The 25,019-nt window shown below is 36.3% G+C and overlaps 1 protein-coding gene across 3 annotated transcripts in view; it reads right to left on the reverse strand.

Annotated features, from left to right (window-relative positions):
• Sil1 (SIL1 nucleotide exchange factor) overlaps nucleotides 1-25,019 on the reverse strand; it is a 247,861-nt gene that overhangs the window by 53,842 nt on the left and 169,000 nt on the right. For all 3 annotated transcript variants that reach the window (XM_047556173.1, XM_047556175.1, XM_047556174.1), the window contains exon 7: nucleotides 23,677-23,798. In XM_047556173.1, the coding sequence (XP_047412129.1) occupies nucleotides 23,677-23,798 (122 nt within the window). The remainder of the gene's footprint in view (nucleotides 1-23,676; nucleotides 23,799-25,019) is intronic.

Here is a 25,019-nt window from a genome sequence, read left to right on the forward strand (position 1 = left end):
TGTCCTAACACATGTGCAAAGAATGGAAGGAAAGAAAGATACAAAACAGACTCATCATGACTCATCTGGACCACCACTCTGGTTGTGGGAGTTAGCTTGAGTAAGGAAACCTTGCCATAAATCCCAACTCTTCCTTCTGCATATCATTCCATATATCCTCCAATTTAAAGTCAAGAGCTTGTGCACCTGTTAAAGAAAGACACTAGGGACCCCATTCAAGACCTTCAGAGGACTGTCCCTTTCTGTGAGAATTCATTAGCTCTTCAAACTATAGGAAGAACATGAGCTTTGACATCTAGGTTTAAAATGTAACACTCCCATAAATTATCTATATGCCCTTGGGCAAAAATCCTCATCTGTAAAGCCAGAATTTTATTACCCATCCTGAGTTATTATTAGGATTAAATGAGACATAGACATAAGTCTCAAAGATAGGAAAGAGAGAGAAGCAGAGACAATATCTGAAGAGATAATGGTTGAAAACATCGTAGGACAGATGAAACAAATTCAGATTGAATAAACTCAACAAAGTTAAAGCAGAAAAAAATTTCTTTAAATCCACAACTATACATATCATCATGAGGGGAAAAAAAGAGAAAAATCTTAAGAGCAGATGGAGGAAAAAGGGCTTATCTTCAAGGGAATGACCAAAACTATTACTTTCAAAGTTAGTGACAGTTAACTTTTCAACAGCAACAATAGAAGGCAGAATGGAATGTATATCTAATTTGCTGAAAGAAAACAAATATTCTAGAGCAAAGAGAAAATTATAGAATTATAGAATTCTATATCAAGAGAAAATATCTTTTGAAAATAAGTAGAAAACTAAGACATTTTTAGACCAAAACCCAAGTTTCTCACCTTACATAAGGTATGTATATATACAAATAAGTGTGTATACAAATATATACACATATATAAAAATACACATAAACATATATGTATGTACATGTGAGAGGTATGTATTTACTCACATATATACATATACATATGTACACATATATGGATGTTCCTTGACTTATGATGAAGTTACATCCCAATAAACCCATCCTATGTTGAAAATATTATAAGGTAAAAATGTATTTAATACACTTAACCTACTAAAATCATTGGTTAGCAACAGAGTGAATGGTAATGTCTGTTTACTTTTGTAATTGCCTGGCTGACTGGGAGTTGCAGCTTTCTTCTGGTGCCCAGCATCATAAGAGTATTGCACAACATTTTGCCAGCCAGGAAAAATATCAAAATTCAAAATATTAAATATGGCTTTTACTGAATGCATATTGCTCTTCCACTATCATAAGTCAAGAAATCATAAGTCAAATTATCATAAGTAAGGTGGGTATAATGGCAAATGCCTGTAACCCAAGGAGTTCATGACCAGACTGGGCAACATGGCAAGAATCTGTCTCCCTTCCCCCACTCACCCACCAAAAAATCATATGAGACCATGGGTACATGTGTGGAGGGGGCTGAAGTATGAGACAAGGATATTTCACCATCAAAGTATAGAATTTATATTCTTTTTAGGTATATGTAGTACATTTACAAAAAATGAATTATATATTATATTGATCAGCTTCATATTACTATAATAAAATACTGGAGGCAATTAAATTATAAAGAAAAAAGTTCTTATTTTGGCTCATGGTTCTGGAGGTTCTAGTCCATTGATAAGGTGTCCATTACTTTGGGTCTCTGGTGAGGGTGCCAGATTGCAATGGCAAGGAGCACATGCTGAAGCAAAACACTCGCCTCATAAACCAGGAAGCAGTGAGAGACTGAGAGACTGGGTCACAATCTCCCTCCAGAGCACATCCCAATATCCTAAGAATCTCCCACCACATCCCACTTCTCAAAGCTTCTACCACTTCTCAATAGTGTCACCCTCGGGATCAAGGCTCTACCACAAAGACCTTTGGGGGACACTCATCTAAATCATAGCAGGTGTGAACCAAATGAAAAGTCTCAACCAATTTCAAATGAGTAAAATAATAATTAAAATTAAGAACATTTCATTGACCACAACATAGATATCAATAACAAAAACATTAACTATAAAAAGTTTCCTTTATATTTGGAAGTTAAGAAATATAATTAAACATGAATCAAAGTCAAAACTGAAATTTTAATATTTTCAACTGAACAACATAATCAAAGTATTATATATCAAAACTTAGAAACTCCTACAAGAGAAAAAACATAGTCATTTAATAATAAAAACATTTATGGATGTGATAAACACATTAGACACGCTGAAGAAAGATACAGTTGATGGGAAAATAAAGTGAAAGAAATCATCCAGGAAGAAGTATAAGAGATGAAGAAATTAAAAAAAGAGAAAAGAGCTACAACAGGCAGGGGCATACATCTGTAATCCTACCTACTTGGGAGGCAGGAAGATCCCAAGTTCAAGGTCTGCCTGGACAACTTACTAAAAGCCTTTCTGAAAATAAAAAATAAAGGGCTGGTAGAACACCCCTGGGTTCAATCTCCAGTACCAGGGGAGAGAAAGGGAGAGAGAGATACACACATAGAGACAAAGAGAGAGATAAGGAGATCTTTTTGTAGTTTGTAAGTGTGATGACTGGATTTTCACACCACTTGTTACAGTGTCAGCACATTGCCTATCCCGATGCTAAGGAAAAAAAAAAGTGAAAGAACGTTTAAGAGATGTTAGAAACAGATGGCCCAATATAATCCCCAAGTAAAGAATATGGGGGAGTGCCTATGAAGCACATAGTACTGGTAATAACTAGGGAATTGCCATAACTAAAGTCTGTAGATTAAAACAGTACTTTGAAAGTTAGAGATAAATTAAAATAAATCATACTGGACATATAATAGTAATTAAATACAAATAAAAAACTTTTAAACAATCATGGGAAAACTCACAGGATATAAAAGATAAAAACTATTAAACAGGCAATAGATTTTCCATCAGTAACAATAGATAAAATAAAGATGACTACTATTTTTCAAAAGGGGTGGCAAAATGACATCATTAGGAAAAACTAAGAAAGCATTACCCCTAAACATATGCTGAAAGATTAACTCTAAGAAACTGAACCTCAGAAAGAAAAGTAAGACAAAAAAAAAGTTAAGTATATTGATAAATACAAGCATGAATTGTAAAGCATTGGCATAGATGATAGCAATAATCACTAATACATGAAGTTGGTTAAAGACACGTAGAAACAAAATATTACCCAATTAATATGAAAAATGGAGACAAGTAAAACTGAAGTTAAAGGATTCTTAGCTTCTTCAATTTTTGAGGGGGTAGAAAGCTTTACTTTAAACTTCAGCAGCTCAATGAAGCATGTTAAAAATCCATCGCTGAAATGGATGGCAGAAAATAATCCAAATATGTCAATAAGTCACAATAAAAGAAAATGAGTTAATTATACCTAATAAAAAACAAAGATGATTAATTGAATTAATAAAAATGTCTACCCATATGCTGTTAAAAAGATATGTCCAAAACATAATGGTAAGAAAGACAAAAAGGACAGAAAAAGATACATCAAGAAAATGCTAACAGAAAGTTTTTAAATATAGTAGTATCAGACAAAATAGACTTTCAGGCAAAAATGACTTCTTAGGAGCCAGTGGTACACACCCAGCTACTACAAAGGCTAAGGAAGGAGGATTGAAAATTCCAGTTCTGTCTAGGAGACTCTGTTTCAAAATAAAAATTTTAAAAGGGCAAGGGGGATAACTCAATGGTAAAGCACTTCCCTAGTGTGTGTAAGGTCCAGAGTTCAATCCTCAGGCAGCAGGTTGTTAAGGAGGTGGCCCAGGGACCCACACAAGGACTTACAGTAGTCAAGATGGTTATAACTTATTTATATAAGGAACAATAGGTACAGCTATGAGGTCATCAGAATCACAAATCTGTATAACATTTAATAACCTTAGATAAAAATAAAGTAAAAATTGAATCATTTCAGGAAGGAACAGAAATATATAATCATAGAGATTGTATTACTAATCTCTGAGAAAAGAAAATGAAAGCTGGGCATGGTGGCACACACCTGTATTCCCAGAGACTCTGCAGGCTGAGGCAGAAGGATCGCAAGTTTGAGGTCAGCCTCAGCAACTTAGTGAGATCCTGTCTTAAAATAATATAATAAAATAAAAAGGACTGGAGATAAAGCTCAGAGGCAGGGTTGGTTTTATAGCTCACTTGGTAGAATGCTTGCCTTGCATGCATAAGGCCCTGAGTTCAATTCTAACACCACACACACACACACACACACACACACACACACACACACACATACACACACAAAGTGCTCCTGGATTTGATCCCCAATACCAGAGAAAGATAGAAAGAAATAAAGGAAGGAAAGGAATGGATGGAGGAAACAATAAAATGAGGCTGGTCACAAATCAGTAAGACAACAGGAGACATGAACAACTTGTATAAAAACTTGAATTCCCACACCCAGATATATAAAGCAAAAGAAAAATTATACATGTCCATTATTCAACAAATAAAAAGCACTCATTTTTGGACTGGGAGTGTAGCTCAGTGGTAGAGCATCTGCCTACGACATGTGAGATCCTGGATTCTCCCCCCAGCATGGCAAAATGAGCTGACAACAACAAATCCCTAAACTCATTCTTCAAGTGCACTCATAGGACATTTACAAAAACTAATCACACCTGGCAAGCAAAAAAGGAAGTTTCAACTAATACCAAAGAATCACTATCATACATATCATCATGGCACACAATGATTAATATACAAATAAATACAGGAAAGAGGAACAGTGTGTCTGGGAAACTAAAACCACACAGATTTAATAATTCATAGATTTTTTAAAAAAGATTTTAAATTACTGAACATTTAACTGTGTTACACATACAACTTGTAAAGTTAGAAAAAAAAAACAAAGAGTAAAAAGTACACAGAAGAAAATAATAAAGTTAATTGCAAAAGTAAAAACAGAAAATAAAGGGGAAAAAAAGGAAAGGCTAAATAAAACCACCGATTGGAGGTTGGGAGTTAAGTCATGGGTAGAGCAGTTGCCTAAAATGTGAAGCCCTGGGTTTGGCACTCAGCAACAAGCAAAACAAAACAAAACAAAACAAAACACCTAAAAGACTAATAGTGTCCTGGTACAGTGGCACACACCTGTAATCCCAGGGGTTCAGGAGGTTGAGGCAGGAGGATCAAGAGTTCAAAGCCAGCCTCAGCAACTTAGTAAGGCACTAAGCAACTCAGTGAGACCCTGTCTCTAAATAAAATAAGAAATAGGACTGGCTCAGTGGTTGAGTGCCCCTGAGTTAATCCCCAGTACCCCCACACCCCAAAAAAGAAAAAAAGACTAATAGCAACATGGGTCAAGCAAAAAATAAGAGAAACACACAAAATTTGTTAGGAGTAAAAAGGAGGATATAACGATAAAGGTGGCATGAACCAAAACAAAAATTCTTACAGGAATAATACCAACAACTTTTTGCCAGTAAAATTTTAAAATAAAATAAATTATTTTATAAGATAAAATGACTAAAATTGACTCAGTAAGATACAGACAATCCAAAGAGACTTATAATATTCATTAAATTAATATTATAATTAAATTTTTAAATACCCATAAAAGTGTCCATGCTCAGTCAGTCTTCACAAGTTTTATCAAGACTTTAAAGAGCTTCCAACCCTGTCTTATACAAAATGTTCCAGACACTAGGAGGAGAATGGGCACATTATAAATCCTTTTGTGATATCACCATAACCTTGATACAAAAATACAAGAATAGTATGACAACTCACAAGGTCTATAACATTTATAATCACAGATGTAAAAATTTTTTAAATTTTTTTTACGTTGATAGACCTTTATTTTATTCATTTATTTAAATGTGGTGCTGAGTATTGAAATCAATGCCTCACACATGCTAGGCAAGTGCTGTACCACTAAGCCACAACCCCGGGTCCCCAGATGTAAAAATTTTAAGTAAAAAAATTAATGAAGTATGGAGTAAGAATTCAACCAAACTTTGCACTCACCCTCATAGGATGGGATACAAATTCCTAATTGGCACAAGTCACCATATGTTGGCTAATGTTGATTTTATACTATCAAAGAGGACAGAGTCTAGAAAATTCTGGTTCTTTGCATTATTTATTAGACAAGAATGATCTCTGTTTGCTTTATGTTGAAGATCTATTCTCAAATTGACCACTCTGTACTGTCTCTCTCTTAATTCTTTAAAGAGTTTATGAATGTCACACATAAAAATATGCAAAACTATATAGTACAAAAAATAATTTTAAATTAACAACTAATCAGTATAAGAAATAAATGTGCCTGGCTAATATACTCATAATGTTGTATTATCACCACCTCTACCTGGTTCTAGAAAATTTTCATTCTCCCAGAATAAAACTCTATAGTTATTGAACAGTTATTCTTCAACCTCTCTATTCCCCAGCCCCTGGAAACCACTAATCTGCTTTCTATATGTATGAATTTCCCTATTCTGCAAATTTCATGTAAATGAAATCATATAATACATGACCTTTTGTGTCTGACTTTTTTCAGTTACCTTCATATTTTTGAGTTTCATTCACACTGTTATATGTATCAGCACTTCATTCCTTTTAATAACTGAATAGTATTTCACTGTATGGAAATACCATTCAATTTCCTTATCCAATCACCCCTTGATGGACTCTTGAATGGACTTTGTAACATATGTTCAACTGGTCTCCTTGCATTTACCTTTGACCTTCTATAGTCCAATCTCAGAACAGTAACAAAAAAGATGCTTTTAAAACATGTCAGATAATGTCACTCTGTTCAAATCCTTCCATATCATTATATTACTTAGGTTAAAATATGAAGTCCTGATAAGGTGTTGCACTTCTTTACCCTCTCCTAACGGTCATCTCATGTTCTCATTATCCCATGTTACATAACTCTCTCATTCACATGTTACTTTACACCCACCATGATCTCCTCCCAGGTCTTGAATGACCAGCATCCCCCTGCCTCCCCTGCCTCAGGGCCTTCATACCAGCTTTCTCGAACATCCCCATGGCTCACCCTCTTAGCTCCCTTAAGCCTTTACTCAAATGCTTCCATCACCTTACCCCCATCCTCAATCCTGATACCTCTTAATGAACTCCATCTTTTCACATGGCATATATTATCTTGAAAAATGTCATATAATTCACTTGGCAAGTTCTCCTAGAAGCAAATTTTGAGATAAAATTTGAAGGCAGGGAGGTTATGTGGGAAGTGACTCCAAGAAAAGCAGGTAAGGGAGTGGGGCAGTGAGTTGGTTGGGGCTCGGTAAGTGAGCTGATTATCTCTGTGGACGAGTTAAGCTCCAAAGCTTGCCAGCTGAGAAGGACAAGATAGTATCTACAGTACTTTCTGTCACTACCCCCAGTGATACATTCATAGAGTCCAAAACAGCAGCAGACACCTAACACACTGTACAAATACTGTGTTGAATAAAAATAAATAAATAAATAAATACCTTCAATATCTTATTAAAAAAATAAATAAATAAAAATTTACCTAGGCATGGCAGCACACACCTGTACTCTCAGCTGAGGAGACAAGGTGAAGATCACAAGTTCAAGGCTATTCTAGGCAACTTAGGAAGACCCTGACTCAAAATAAAATACAAAGAGCTAGCTGGGGATGGAGCTCAGTGGTACAATGCTGGCTTAGCATGTGCAAGGTCCAGAGTTCAATTCCTAGTACCACACACACAGAAACATTACCAACAAATCTGAAAACCACTGTATACTATTTGCCAATCAGATTCCTTCCCTCTTCTTAAAAGAAACTGCAGTCTGAATGTTGTTTCCCCATTCACTTGTTTTAATAGTTATAATGGTTTGTGCAAGTATGTATGTATAATCAATACACTATACTCCCTATTTGCACAATAACATTATCCTTACTCTCTTAAAAAATTCTAGCAAACTAAATCCAACAAAACATTAAAGATAATGACACATAACAGTCCAAGAGAAAATTAGAAAAATCTTCTAATTAATCACACGAGGAAATTAATAGAGGCAAAATCATATTATCACCTTAAGATATAAGATTATGTATAGATAAGAAAGATTAACAAAATGTAATTCAAATTCATGATTTTCTAAAAAAAAACTCAGCAAACTAATAGAAGATGCTTTTACTCTATTAAACGTCTATAATAAATATCACACATAATAGAATATTAGTCATTCCCTTTAAATAAAAGGATGCTATTAGTACTTTAATAAACATTGTATTTAAGATGCTAGACTATTCATTAAGAAAAGAAGAAGAAATGAGGGATAAATATTGGAAAGAAAATAATTTTTATTTTTAGATGGTATGATGGTCTACAAAGAACAAACAAGCAAAAACATAGATAAGCTATTAGAACTAGTAAGACTTCAGCAAATTAATTACCTATAATATCATACATCACAATCAACCAATTAGAAAGTGAAAACTTGATATTTTAGTTTTTTGTTTTTTTATTTTATTTTACTTGCTCTTTTTAATTATAGATGACAGTATAATGTATTTTGACATATCATACATACATGGGGTATAACTTCCCATTCTTGTGGTTATACATGATGTGGAGCTACACTGATTGTGTATTCATATATGAATATAGGAAAAGTTGTGTCTGATTCATTCTACCATCTTTCCCATTCCCATCCCTCCTCTTTCCCCCCCAAATTATTTTATTTATAATAACAAATACTATAGGTATTTAGGCACATCAAAAGAGATTCAATACCTACACAGAAAAAAATTATGGAGTTTCATTAAAAGATTTTGAAACATCTAAGTGCAAAAACATATCATGTTCAGGCATGGGAACATCATTTTGTAAATTTGTTAATTCTCACACATTAATCTATAAATCTACTATATTCTAATTGAAATACCACAGAGTTTTTACTGATCTTTACAGAGAGCCTAAAATCCACATAGAAGAGTAAAGGGCTAAAGTATCCATGACCGAAGCTACAGTAACAGTAAAATATGAGACTGGTATAAGGGCAGAAAGAGATGAGAAGATCAGGATACAAATCAATACAAACAAAGGAACCCCATTTATGGTAGAGCAACCATTAAAATTCACTGGGAAAAAGATAGACTACTTGCTACATGATTCCAGGACACCTGTTAGTCACACCATAAAAACCATAATCTGTATCTCACAGCATACGAAAAAAATTTTTAGAATAAAAATGTGTCAAAGTTTATACTCTTAGAAGTTAAGAAGATAGGTTAATATCTTTATGTCTCAGGTAAGGAAGGATTTCTGAAAACATAAAAAAAATATAAATTTTTAAGAAAATATTGGAATTTTTTATTTTATAAAATTATTTTATGTGACAAAAGGCAAAATAAGCAGTAGGTTGAATTTTCTGTTTGTTAGTTTATTTTGCTTTTCTTCCCCAGTGCTGGGGATGAAACCCAGGGTATTATACCGGCTAGAGAAGTGTTGTACCACTGAGCTTCATCCCCAACTCAACACAGGCAGTGTTAAATGACTAGCCATATAATGGAAAATATTTGCTATGTACATAACTGACAAAAAGTTAGTATCCAGACTATATACATATGTATGAATATATATATGCACCCAGATTACATATAATATATACTCAATAAAAAATAAAACATTCAGTGGAAGAATTGCCAAAAATGAGAATTTTTTTTTTTTTTTTTTTTTTTTTTTTTTTGCGGTGCTGGGGATGGAACCCAGGCCCTTGTGCATGCAAGGCAAGCACTCTACTGACTGAGCTATCTCCCCAGCCCCAAAAATGGGAACATTTTTAAAGGAGGTAGACCTGATAGCACGAAAACATACAAAAAGGTACTCAACTCAAAAGGGCAGGGGACAGGGAAAGAGCACAAGAATTCTATGAGCTGTATGTATACTGATTCCAATTATGCAGGAAATAAAGCACAATGTCTGCAGCAGACATTGAAGAGTAAATTCAAAAGAAGAATGGGATACCACATCATATCCATCAGATCTGCAGAAACTACAAACTCTAATAATACAAAGGATTGAACAGGATGTGAGGAAACTGAACCTCTTAAATACAGTATAAGTTTATTTCCACCAGCAAACACTTGGAAAACAATTTGGCATTATGTACTTGTGTTGAAAATGTGCATAGCTTATTACCTAGCAATTCTACTTTAAGGCATATACCCTAGAGAAATGCTTGTATATGTACCCAAAGAATCATGCACATGGATATTTACTACAACATTTAGTGTAAAAGCTAAAAACTGGCCACAACCTAAATGTCCATTAATAAAGGAATACATTTGGCCTATTCAAACAATGGGATGCACATAAAAGCTGTACCCAGAGCTACTGTTAACAAAATGGAAAGCTACTAAAACAATTTCTCTATATAACATACACAGAGGACTGGGGCTGGAGCTCATTGGTAATGAGCTTGCCTAGCACATGTGAGGGCACTGGGTTCGATCCTCAGTACCACAAAAAATAAATAAATAAAATAAAGGCATTGTGTCCAACAACAAATAAAAAATATTTAAAAAAAAAAAAGACTTGAAACATACCAAATTTGTAACAGTGATTACCTCTGGGAGAGAAGAAAATAGAATTAGAAAAGATTATGGAAGTATTTTCAACTACATCTTTTTAAAAATATACTTTTTGGAGTTGTAGATGGACACAATACCATTATTTTATTTATTTATATGTGGGGCTGAGGATTGAACCAGTGCCTCACATGTGCTAGCCAAGCATCTATCACTGAGCCACAACTCCAACCCAACTATAACTTTTCTTTATTTTTTTGGTACCAGGGATTGAACTCTGGAGCACTTGACCACTGAAACACATCCCCAGACCTATTTTGTATTTTATTTAGAGATATGGTTTCACTGAGTTGCTTAGTGCCTCCCTTAGTTGCTGAGGCTAGCTTTGAACTCGCAATCCTCCCGCCTTAGCGTCCTGAGCCCCTGGGATTACAGATGTGTACCACCGCATCTGGCTAATATCTATTATTTCTTTTAAAAATCTGAAGTACATACAGTAAATTTAAGTTTATTGAACCTGTGTGGTAAGCATAAGAGTTTCTGAACTCTTCTTCATGTATTAAATATTTCATATTTTTGAAATAATATGAAAAAAATTATATACTCTTAGTGCAGAGAAGGCTTTTACTTAAATGTCATGAAAAATAGAAACCATGAAATAATAAATTATCAATTTCTTTAAATAAACATTTTTAATGTCCAAAGAGAAAGATATCATAAGTTTGAATACAGACTTGGAAAAAATATATGTAATACAGAAGGTTAACCCCTAAAACACATCGTTTGCAACAATGCTCTGGAGCGAATTGGTCCACAAACTATGAAGATTAACTTGATCTCTGTTGAAGGAATAGTTTCTGAGATTCTTGTTTGACATTTGTTCTTATCCTAGGAGGGCTCCTCCCAATTGGCTTATGCCCTGGTTCCCTGATGCACACCAGCCACCATATAGTCAATGCTGAAGATAAATCCATGAATTTCCTCCAAGTTACCTTTCACCATAATTTCTGCTATTCTTGAGAGTATCCTAGATTTGAACTTCTGCCTGGTCTATTACAAATGAACTCTGTTCCTTTTGGAAGTGATTAGGAGGTGCTTTATGGCCTATTTCTCCCCCACGCAAACTTCTGAGTTAGAACCCCGAAGCCAAGGATGGGAAAAAACATGAGCTTCTCTTTGAGTGACACCTCCACTCTAGGAGTTAAGTGCTCATTGGGTTGGGGGACAGCAGCCAAAGGACCTCTCAACTTCTCTAAGCATGGTAAGCCCAGTACTCTCAGTGTACCACACCCAAGGTGGGGGACGGGCTGAAGAAGAAACACACTTACCCCCAAATTCTCAAATGCACTCACCTGGGACTTCCTCTTAGCAACAGGTAGCTAAAAACAGGACGAGAAAAGCTAAACTTCTGCTTCTTCTGGGAAGAAAGCTCTACAACTGGGAGCTGCAGGGACAGGGAGCCCTGTGTTTTTGGCAATAGCACATTGAGGTGGACTCTCTAATGCACTAAGCTGGAAATGGGAAGCAAGGAAGCATCTTGCAACAAACAACAAAGACTCTCCCCTTTTATACCAAATTTAATGGATTTCCTAGAGCATACATTTCCTTATTTACTGTGTACCTCTAAGACCATTTCTAGAGCCTTTATTTTAAAATTTTTATTTGTTCATTTGCTCATTTATTTTTGTGGTACCAGGGATTGAATCCCAGGGCACTTTACCACTGAGCTACTCATCCCCACCCCAGCATTTTTAATTTTATTTTGAGAAAGGATCTTGCTAAGTTGCCCAAACTTGGGATCCTCCTCCCTCAGCCTCTTGAGTTTCTAGGATTTCAAGTGAGAATGACCATGCCCTACTCTGAGCTTTTAATTTAAAAAATAATAATAATTTTCACCAGAAGTCAATCACTACTAAATCACTTAAATGTACAACAAGTATATTCTCTACAAAACCATTAAGAACCCTAAAAGTAAAAAGAGAGAAAGAGAGAGAAACTGAGTTCTCATAGGAGGTGAGAGAGTAAGAACTTTCAAAACAGTAAGAGAAGTTCAGGGTGGCTGCCTCCCTACCCATCTCTGTAGTTCCCCTATTATCTTTCCTGAAAGAGATGAATTATTCTCTTTCCAATAATCTCAGCTTATGAACAGGCACTTAATGAGAAACCTGGCAGACTAGAAGTATCTTCAACTTAAGAAAGTAGAGTGTACTCTTCTTTGAATCCAGATGTCAGAGATGCAGAAGGAACCAAGAAAGAAACATCATAGGCAAAGGAACCACTGAGGAACTACTGTCTAGAACTGATATCTAAAACTAGATCAGAACCTAGTTTTCAGGACAAACAACTAAGCTAAGAATATTAAAAGCATTTTTCCCCCTTTTTTTGATATCCTGGTATTTTGTAGCAAATCTGACTTTTCTGTTTTTATAACCCTACCATTCTCTGCTTCTGCTAAGCACTAGAAATGAATTTCCTCTTATTCTATTTGGGATTCAGAGGACCTTCTGAATCAAAATTCATGTCTTTTGTAAAATCTTAGAAAAATATCAGCCAAATCTCTTTAAATATAGCTTTTCCCACATTCTGTTTTTCTGAAACTCAAGTTAGACAATTTCCTTAGATCCTGTCATTACCAATAACACAGATGAGCCCTCAACACATGCAACATTCTCAGCATAGTACCAACGCTATCAGGAACAAAAAGTTTCAGAAAGGTTTACAAGTGTTTTGTTCTCAGGCTACACTCACATAGGAATGCAGAGTCTAAATACTGGAGTTTTAAATGAGATAAACTAAGTCCTCCCTATGTGATTATGCTACGGATTCAACTGTTTCATTTTGCTTCAGATTTTTATGAATTAATGTTTTAGTTTTGTTTTTAAATTATGTAAAATTTTTGCAGTATTGCAAAGTTCCTCTCACTAAAGTAACTTTTTACTTTTCAAGTATTTTTAAAATAAAAGCACATAAAAAAGGCAAAAATAAAGGAAAAAAATAAGCATATACAACCAATTCCTAGCATTTATTCATACTTTACTTCCTTTAACAGTATATCTGAGAATACATCACAAAAGCAATATTCCTTGTTATACAGAAATATTTTTCAATCTTTTTAATAACTGTATAGTACTCTGTGGAACAAATTATATAATTCATTCAATCACTTCCCTACTGATGGATATTTGGGTTAGTTCCTATTTTTTGCTGTTCTGTATTGAGTAACCTTGGGCATACATGTCCTTTTGTATTTTCACAAATTTACTTCTGAAGTAAAATCTTAAAAGTGGGAATACTTTTTCAAAGGGTAAATACATATGCAGTTTTCCTGGATATTGCCAGATTTCCTTCCACAGGGTTATACCATTTTACAGATTCATGAGCAATGTATGACAGCCTATTTCCCTACAGCTTTACCACTAGAATATGCTGTCAACTTTTGGACTCATGCCAGTGTGACAGGTGAGAAATAGTATCTCAGTGTAGTTTTGGTTGATCTTTCTCTTTTTGTGAGTGAGGCTGAACATTCTTTTAAATGGTTAAGCCATCTGCATTCCTTTCATTCTGTGAACTGTGTATATCTAGTCTATTTCTCAACAGGAATGTTAAGTGTGTTTATTCTCTATTTTAGAAAGAGGATATATATTATTAATGCTATGTTTGTGATATAATTTGCAATAATTTTTTTCCAGTTTATTATTTGTTGAGATCATTTTCAGTAAATTCTCAGTTTAGATATTTTCAGATTACAAAAGGAGTATGATTTCCAGCCCAAATGCATTGTAGAGCTGGCTTGGGTAAAGGATTTGAGGGAAATTTTTCTCCCTTGCATTCAAAGTTAACTTGCCTTAATAACTCCTTTTGTGTGGATTTTCATGTTTGTAATTCTGTTACTTCATAGGTCCTAAACTTTGCTTCCTGTCCGTTATCTTTTTCACAATATTGAGGATTGAACCCAGACTGCACCCCAAATTCTGAAGCACATTAAAACCAAAAGTTCTGGACCACTAGATAATGACAAATGTTCCCAGTTATCAGTTTCAGTGTTCTGTATCTCTTAGAATTTGAGTTTTATGTGACTTCAGTATTTTTTTCACTCTCTTCCAGGGATACATAAAGAACATGATGTTATTGCTGGGTGTGGTGGTACACGACTATAATCCTAGCAACTGAGGAGGCCGAGGCAGGAGGATCACAAGTTTGAGACCAGTGTGAGTATCTTAGCAAGCCCCTATCTCAAAATACAAGATAAAAAGGGCTGGGGATTTAGGTTAGTGGTAGAGTACCTGTGGATTCAATCCCCCTTACACCCCCCACACACAAAAGAATATGAGGTTATTAATTTCCCCTGCACCTATGCAAGCAAAGGTCCTACAGCTACCTGTCTGCTGAATTGAGCATTTAAGGAAATGTGTAAATATTTAATTCAGCATTTTCAGGTATTTTGATTCCCCCCCCATGGTATTGGGGATTGAATCCTAGGGTGCTCCACCACTAAACTACATACCCAGACATTTTTACATTTTTATTTTGAGACAGGGTCTTGCTAATTTGCCCAGGCTAGCCTCAAACTTGGAATCCTCTTGCCTCAGTCTCCCAAATAGCTGGGATTTCAGAAGTATACCACCACACTGGCGTCAGGTATTTTGAACCAGGAGTTTTTCTCAGGAAATGAAAACAGCCATTGTTAGATATAGAAGGCTCCTACTTTTGTTTTCCTTCTTACTATTAAGTTTTAATTATAAAATTAATACTGAAAGAAAAATCAAACAAAAATCAATTATAGAAGATAAAAAGTCTGCCTGCTCTTGGTTTCTTCCTTTCTCCTACCGATTATTGGTAATTTCAATTTTTGTGTTAGACCACTTATGCTCTAAACAGTCCCATGAAATTTACCCTCTGTAAGGAGCTATGGGTATCATGGACTTGGGTACCAGTTCTCACTCTCTTTCAATTTTACTGAGGAAACAGATAGAAGAACTGGCATACAACTGAGAAGTTGACATATTACAGTCAGTAAATGAGTCAAACAACAAATGCTAATAAAGTTAAACATAAAGAAAAGAACTTGTGGGTTGGGACTATGCAGGGAAGAAATTAGAAAGGAGGCAGTCAACAATAAAAAAGTCTGAAGGTAGTCACAAAGAGGATGTGGAGGAGGCAGGGGCACATCACAGAAACTAATTCAAAATGCTGAAAGGACAAGTTCATTAAACAAAGTGGTGCCTCCCTCCCCAGAATGAAGTCTTGATTTCTGTAGTACTCAGGGCAGCTGGTCAGGCTTAGAGCTCATTTTCCATTCGTCATTAATTGCCATCTTAAAAAAGTAATCAGACTTTGAATGCAGTTTAAGAGCTACAGTTATTCAAACTGCCTGAGCAAATCTTGGTTATTATGTTAATCAGTTTATCAGATACAAAAGATTTGAGCACCTCCCCTGTCACTGGAGGAGTGTGGGAAAATTAACAACTGGAGACAAGAGGTCAGACTAGCCCAAGGAGGTCACATTTACACTTTCATTTAAATGCTGGCATCTCCAATGTCTGATATCATCCCAATCTCTAACCTTATATTTTCTAGGCCTTCCTCCAACAGGGTTAACACACTCATTTTCCATGTCCTTAGATTTTCAAGGGTCAAGGTACAGTATCTGAATCATATACTATTATACCATTAATAATAAAAGCAGCACTCTCAGGTTCTATTCATTATCTGAGAAACAATTCATTTCCTAGGTATCAGTTTGTTTTCTTTGTTTCTCTATTTGTTCGTTCAATAATTATTTCCTGAGAATCCACTGAATGCTAGGCATCATGCTATGTACTAGGGAAACAGCAAGATGAAGACAGAAAAGGAATCCTAACCCCTACTAGTCCTATCTAATAAAGGATATTAACAGTAAACAGGTAATCAGCTAGTTGTGGTAGCATATGCAACTCAGGAGGCTGAGGCAGGAGGATTACAAATTCAAGTCTGGCTTCAGCAATTTAGATAAAAAGGACTGGGGACTAGCTCAGCAGTGGTAAAGTGCCCTTTGATTCAATCCCAGGACCAAAAAACAAAAACAAAACAAAAAATGACAAACAAAACAGATAATCAGACAAATACATAATTACAAATTGAGATGTGTGCTATGAGGAAGGGGAATTTAAGATCTTTAAAAGATCTTGGAGGGATTGTAGACTTTTCTTTTTGTACTGGGGATTGAACCAGGGGGCACTCTACCAATGAGATATGTCCCTGCCCCTTTTTATCTTGAGACAGGTCTTCTTAAGTTGCTGAGGCTGGCTTTGAATTTGCAATCATCTCAGCCTCAAAAGTCACTGGAATTGTAGGTACATGCCACAATGCCCAGCTGGATTTTGAGAATTTTATCAATATCAATATTTGTTCAGTAGCAAGTAACAAAATAATGACACAGTGGATTTTAAGAAACAAAGACATGGAATTACCTCTCTCAAGAAAATTTCCAAGTAAATGATTCCAAAATCACTACAGTGACTAAACTACAGCCTCCTTCTGTCTTTCCCCTCTACTATCCTCCTCAGCATGTAGGCTTTTAGTCCTTGTGCTTCTCACCTCATTGGTCCAAGGCAGCTGCTTTGACTATAAGATAACTGCAATCAAGGCAGGAAGAAGAGAGCAAGGTCTTCTTACCATCTTCCTTCTCGCATAAGGGAAAAATCCTTCCTAGAAGCTTCCTGGCAAATACCTCTCTATGTCTCATTGATCAGAACTGGGTCACATGCCCATCTCTACATCAATCCACATCCACAGAAAATGAGATTGCAGAACTTGGTTTAGACTATTCATGGCTCCTTCTCTAGCACTGGGGAGAGAACCCTCTCCCTGAATAGGTGGCTGTGCTCACATTGAGGTTCTTTAAAGTAGAAGAAAAATGTGGAATGGTTTCACAGATAAAAATAGTGGAAATAAAAATCTACAGGATTCGTTCAACAACTTAATGAGAGTGAAAGAAGAACGAAGACTCAAATATCATTCAAAAGTTTCAAGCTTGGGTAATGACAATAATCACAGTGCCAGGAATAGATAAAAAGAGAATGTGGGAGGAAAACTCTAGTTTGTGAGAAAGACAATAATGAATTCCACTTTCTCTTCCTTGAGTTTGAGGTACAATTAGACAGTATGATAGAAATGTAGGATGAGACCTCTGAGAAAGGCTGGACTTAAATGTAGACATTGGAGTCATCCACAATGAGGTAGGATTTAAAACCACAGGAATAGACAGGACCATTAGGGGAAAAAAATGAAAGGAGAACAAAACTAGAAGAATCTTGTTGAGAGTTACAATTAGAAAATAGTAAGAGGATGATGTTATCATAAAAAGAAAGGGAAGGACAGTAATTAATTACTAACACCCCCAAAACAAGGAATTATAATGCAATGGCAGTCAAGAAGTACAGTTTCCAAGGAAAAACAGTGGCCAACATGTTGACTATTACCATAGATGACAATGATACTGAAGTGCTCTTGAAAATTTTCAGAGATGTAGAGACAGAAACGGGATTGCAGGAACAGTGGTTTCAAGGACGTTAACAAAATGCACATGTGTAATCATTTATATTCCTTTTTGTTTACTCTTTCAAGTTTAGAAATAAAGGAAAGGAAAATAGTGGGCTGGTAGGTAGGACAAGTTGATGGTAGGACAGGTCAGTGGATAGGTAATATGAGTATACTGGATTAAGTGGATGGAGCCGAGACAGAGAAAAGAGTGAAGAACACATATAGTGATGGGGAAAATGGGAAGACATGCAGAAGCTGGAGGTCAAAATAAGGACAACAAGCATGTTCAACAGGAGACATGAAGATGTAAAGAGATAATGGGGGTGGCCAGAGAATATGAGATGCTCCAGAAAATAGGAAATGAACTTCAAGGTATCTAACAGATATCAGAAGTAAAAATAAAGGTTCAGTAGATTGAGAATGTTGGTCCCCAGCAAGCCCACAAAAGTCACCACTTAAGGAAAGAAGAAGATGCAGATGAGCAATGAAATTCATTGAGGGCTGAAAAAAAAAAACCTAGAAATTGAAGGCCAACAGATGAACATGGGACATAGTGATACAATAGTGCCAAATGGTTACAAATTAATTTGTAAAATTCAATAGGAAGAGTGCAACTGAGGAACCAGAGAAGCAACAAAGCATGGGCTTAGTGGGTGCAGGGTTGTGGGGAGATGCTTTTTTTTTTTAAATATTTTTTAGTTGTCAATGGACCTTTATTTTATTTATTTGCAGTGCTAAGAATCAAACCCAGTGCCTCTCGTATGCTAGGCAAGCACTCTACCACTGAGCTACAACCCTAGCCGTCACTGCATTTTTTCTATCAAGGGATGTATATAACCCAAAATCTGCCAAGAAGGTTCCAAGGAGAGGTTAGAACGAATACTGCTCCACAGAGTCATGATTACACAACATAATCTGTCCATGACTGATGACACATGTACATTCCACATCCCTTTTTATACTGGGTTTAGTTCCATGACATCGGCACACTGTAGACAGTTCAAATAAAAGCATTACATACATGACTCCTTGTAAGGTAATATAATTTCATAATTTCACACATGTGCAGATGTGAATGTGGATTATTAAAGATGGATGAAACACACCAAAAATGACTGACACAGGGATATGAGAATGGCAAAACCAGCACTACCTGGAGCAGGTACACTAGTTTCTTGAGAGTTAACTTTGGTAAATGCAATATATACAGGGAGATAAGAGGAAAGCAAAAGCAGGCAGTTGGTTTGCTGGGAAGTAAAATCAAAAACAAGTACAGAGAGGTGCATGGCTTCTGCAATTCACAAGGCCTTTCTGAAATGTCCCTTATACAGAAACGCAAAGGACTTGTCTGATTCCAGAGACTCCGTGGTTCAGACTGCAGACAGACAGACATAGGTACCATCATGATATGAAATCAGGTCACCAGAAAAGCCAATGAAAATAACTTATTGAAGTTATTTCCTTTGAAGAAGGAAAAAGAAGGTTTTAGGAAGAAAGGGAGGGAGGGAGAAGTGAAGAAAAGATGAATCTGATAAAAGCATCACACACTTATCCCTGCATATCTTGCCTGCCTTACACTGGGCAATAAATAGCAGAAAATGAATATGTGTGTGCTGGGCATGTGGTGCACACCTGTAATTTCAGCAACTCAGGAGGCTGAGGCAGGAGGATCACAAACTCAAGGCAGCCTTAACAACTTACCGAAATTCTATCTCAAAATAAAAAATTTAAAAAGGGTGGGAGATGTAGTTCAGTGCTGAAGTATTACTGGATTCAATCCACAGTACTCCTCCCATCCCCCCAAAAAAAGTATGTGTGACCAGTAATTGGGTGTAGTACTTAAATAAAGGAAGAAATTTTATTTCAGTGGCCATGTCAATTACATTTCTATCATCTCCCTCTTTCTGATCTTGGAATAATTGCTTAAGTTTAACAACAGGGAAGAGGCCTTTTCAACCACAGAAAAGTGTATGGAAATTTTATTAAGCAATTAACCCAGGTAGGCAGATAAACATCATCACAAAGCTGCAAAATTAACACCAAGAGATGTAGTAGAACATAAACTCTGTAACAAAATAAGAGAAAATGAGAAGAATAAAGGTTTGTATTGTGGAAAGAAATGAAACAAGAATTTCCTGACAGGAAATCTCATTGTATAAAAGGACATGCCGTGATAAGGGTGATGATGCTGTTGATACTACCTTATTATGAACAGGTGCATTATAATCATTTCATAAGACTTATTTGATGTTTGACTTTATGAAATGAACTCAGTGCATTAGTGTACGCCTGTATCCCAGCTATTTTGGAGGATGAGGTAGGAAGATTGCAAGTTTGATGCCAGGCTGGACATCTTTGTGAGATCTCAAAATAAAATAAGAGTCTGGAGATATAGCTCAATGGTAGAACACTTGCTTAGAATCACAAGGTCCTGGTTTCAATGCCTAGTCCTAAAAGAAAAAAACAAAAAACTTAAACTTCACAAAATATGTGGGACACCTATTAATGTTCCAGTTAACAAAGAAAACAGGTAAGGTAAGGCTTAAAAAGGTTGTCTGTAGGCACACACAGGAGTCCCTGATTCCAGGGCACTCACTATCATTTGAAGGTCCTTTGACAAACAGCAAGTTTATCTGACCATTTTTTGTGCACGTGTGACATGTGTACACACCTGTGTACTAGGAACAGTTAGGGAAGTGGAGAGTCAACACTTAATTGAGAATAAATAATGAATATCAGATTACAACTAAAACTTGCCTCTCTGCATAGAAATATTCTTACCTTACATCAAGTTCCTCCTTGTATAAAACACTGACATTTTCATGGTGTTTGGGAGCCTGCTGTTGGCTTCCAAAAGCACTGGCGCCATACCATGCTGTCACTGTAACAGCTCTCCAGTGAGCTATCAAAAACCCAGCTAGAACATTTTCAATATAGCAGTTTGCTTGCCACTGAAATGCTAAATTGCAATCTTTTATATTTATCTCTATTTAAATTTTAGTGATGCTGCATAAATGTTAACATGGCCTTACACTAATACAATCACAGAGAAGTCTTAATAACATCACATATTGGCACAGTCTCTGGGTGAGTTATGGTCTGCTAAGCAGGCCCATTGCATACTTCTCAAGGAAGTTAGTTCTCCATAACTAGGATATGATATGAAGATTCCAGTTTCCTCCATAGAATGTACTTCCAGAAGCAAAGGCTAGGGATGCATAGGGTAACCTGTTCATATGTATAAGAAATAGAAAGGCAAATGTTCCATTTTCAAAATAGTATTTAGCTTTAAATATAAAATTACTTGGAATGTAAGAAAGGCAGCTGGATGAGCGAATAGACTGAAAAGCTTCAAGCTGTTAACAGGGGAGTATAAAAATTCACAGCCCCTTGATAAACAGAAGGTAAGAAGGAAGGGCCCTCCCTAACTTGACCAACAAAGAAACTGCAAAAAAAAAAAAAAACCACCAAAAGGCACTCAATCCAAAAAGGTCTTCCTGTCTCTAGAGAAAAAAGGGAAGTGGGGACAACTAAAGGTATATTTTTTTAAGAAACCCAATAGGAGACGGTAAAACTTAAGTGACATTTGGGAATGCTATACACCCCTTAGGACTCAGCCAGTGAGGAACCAGGGAGGGACCCTGACCTGTAAGGGATAAAACACTGGTGGTACCCAATCTGGGCGTGTCTGCTCCCCTCTGCTACCCAATCTTACAAGGGCATTATTAAAGTAAAGTCTTGCTTTTTGCTATATCATGTGTCTCTTAATCCATTCTTTGGGTTTGGACAGGCGAATGTGTTTCTCACCATACTGAAGGTAAAAATAAGCCTTGAGGTAAGGCAAAGATTTCTGTATTAGTCCATTTTTTGTTTCTGTGATCAAAATACCTGACAGAGGACGAAAATTTTGAGCTTGCAGTTTGAGAGTTTCAATCTATGGTCAGCTGATTCATTGCTCTGGGCCAGAGGTAAGTTAGATCATTATAGTAGAAGGGCATGGCAGAAGAGAAACTCCTCAGCTCATAGTAGCCAGGAGGCAGAGAGAGAGTGCCAGAAGTCAGAGACAAAATATAATCCCCAAGGGCATGCCCCCAGTGACCTACTTCCTCCAACTATACCTCACCTGACTACAGTTACTCCATAATCCACTGAAATTATTAATGGATCAAATGGATTAATCCATTCATTAGGTTACAGCTCTCATAATCTAATCATTTCACATCTGAACATTCCTGCATTGGCACATGTGCTCTTCAAAGGACATCTCATATCCAAGCTGTAACAATTTCCAAAAAGGGGATGGACAGAAAGATTAATGTTTGACTTAGTTCATTTCTGGTTTGAGAAGAAAAGTAAAGTAAATTCTCAAGTCTGCAAAACCGTATGAGAATAAGACCTTGGACTTTCCCTAAGGTTGAAACTACAGCTACCAAACCAAACAGATTTTCTACCCTTCCAGTGGCTGCAACAGAAGGAGATTTCCCTTAGCTTCCTGGTAAACTGGCTCTGGAAGGTGAGACCAAGAGAGATGGAACTCCTCTGGAGGCCAGAACCTTGACTGTCCAAAAGAAAACAGGACCTGAAACTAAGGCAGGCAATGATAAAGGAAACAAAGGTATACAGTGCTTTCAGCTCCTCCTCAAGGAAAAATTCTTTGGGCATACTTGGCTTTGTCCTTCATTTTACTATGAAAAGATGCTGAACTATTTCAGCATGGGAAAGCATCGGATTGAGATCTTGATTAAATAAAGACAGCATAGACAAAAGGCAAAGGAAATCCTTTCTAAACAAAGCCTACAATGGTAAAAATGTTCAGAATAGCAGCTTCTTCTACAATATCACAACCCCTACACCAAAGCAAGGCAAACCTAATAACTACCACCCATGCCCTTGCAGTAAGAATCAGAATATTTGGTCCTGTTTTAGAGATACAAATGATACTAGAAGCAAATTTTTTAAAATGGAACTACAGAGTTCCAACAGACCAACTGCACCATGAAGACATCCTGACCTTTTTTAGGATGAGCATAATGATGTGATGCCCAAATATCCTTAGCATCCATTCTTTCAAGATGTTGTCTCCCTCTCCTTTTGCCTAATCAGTTTTCAAGCACAGGCCAGACTAATTGAAATTCTAAAGAACTCCCAACCCAGAGAGTCCAATAACCTGACTGCATGTTGATTGGTTCCAGACAACTAAGGGAAGACACATTTCCCTCAAAAGGCCTTCCTTGGTCAGGTTCATCATTTATTCATCACTAGATGTGGCTTTACTGCTAAAAGGATCAACTTGTGGAGGTTATTCTCCTCCATACTGTCTATGGTGGGTCTAACTTTTTATTGACTCTTACTAAAACAGAAAATGTGGCCTAAGATCTGTTAATAAATGTCGTGTGTGTGTGTGTGTGCGTGTGCGCATGTGCGCGCATGCATGTGTGTATCTCCCCAGTTGGAATAAAGACAGAATAAAATTCTGGTTTTATTGGTATTACACTAAAACATGAGTAGAGATGTGCATAAGTACAAATGTGCCTTCGAGGCAATAAGGCCAAACAGTTCTGCCAATGGGATGTCCACCCACAATGCTTACCTGGAAAAAGCAGCCCCCAACACAAATGCAGCATACTCCTTCACCAGAGGCTCTGTGCTGTTCAGTCCATTGATCACCACTTGAAGGCCACCAAAGGAGAGCAGGTCCTGTGCATTATCCATCTGCAACAAAGGTACAGAACAGCCATCAAGGAAGGAAGAGCTCATCTGAAGCCCTTTCTTTTGGTGTCTAACCAAAAACAAATTTAAAACCAAGTAAAAAAGAAATAGCAACCTCTCCAACTAAGTAGGAAAGTTGTATATAAAAACAAATTTTTAAATAAACTCAAACTTGAGAACTCCTAATTCATCTAACACAACTTATGAGTACCTTCATGGGAATCAATGGAAATGGCACCTAGTTATTACTTATGCCAAGTATGTCTTAGAAAATTATATCATAATGAGTCAAAAGGCTTAATCCAACACACAAGCTGTTAACACAAAGAATCTGGCATCATGAGCATCACTACGTGGTGCCATGCTTTCTGCTGATGTCCAACCCCAATGAGTGTAGTGGAGGCAGCAGATATTAAAAAAAAAAAAAAAAAGCACTGATTTTAATTAGAAGACAGGACTATAAAAGAGCCCTATTGATGGGGGAGGGAGAGCTACAAGACTGCTAGGAGAATAACAATAGTACCCTTCTTTTCTAAGGTTGACTGCACCTGAAGACTTTCATGATAAAATCTACACAAAAGTCACTCTCCCAAAGACTTTAGTCTAGGCCTGCATTACTGACTAGTGCCTATGTATAGTGCAGAATACTTCCATCATCATGTAACTCAATAAGCTGAATGACTAATATATTTAAACAATGGATCCAAGCGATTGAAAAATGGGTTCATTACAATGAAATCAACATTAAATAATTATTAACTTCTTATTATACATCTCTAGTTTGACTTAAAACAGGTTGATTTTTGTGGCATTTAAGGCTATTATTTTAAACCAGTACTAAATTAACACTTTAATAACTAACTTATTAAATCCTATATTTATATTCATAATGTGAAAAAAATCAGAATCAATCTCTTCCCCTCTTTCTTTCTCTCCATACACAATTTGTTGCTACAAAATCTGTCTCATGCCCACATGCTGACACTCCTCTACAAATCATCAGGAAACTAGGGACCAACAACAAGAAGGCTTCCCACCTTTTTCCTCCAGATTCCACAGAGTCATTCCCTACTTGATTTTGTCCTTGCCTCTTCCTCCAAACTAGCAGTGGGCTCTGACAGAGAAATCAAATATAAAGCACAGTATATGATTCTACCAATGTTTTTAGGTGGGTCTAGCCTATTTTCACCACTTGGAAGATCATTTTTAAACATTTTGATAGAA

The sequence above is a fragment of the Sciurus carolinensis genome, chromosome 6, assembly GCF_902686445.1.
Source record: "Sciurus carolinensis chromosome 6, mSciCar1.2, whole genome shotgun sequence".
Classification (NCBI taxonomy): Eukaryota; Metazoa; Chordata; class Mammalia; order Rodentia; family Sciuridae; genus Sciurus; species Sciurus carolinensis.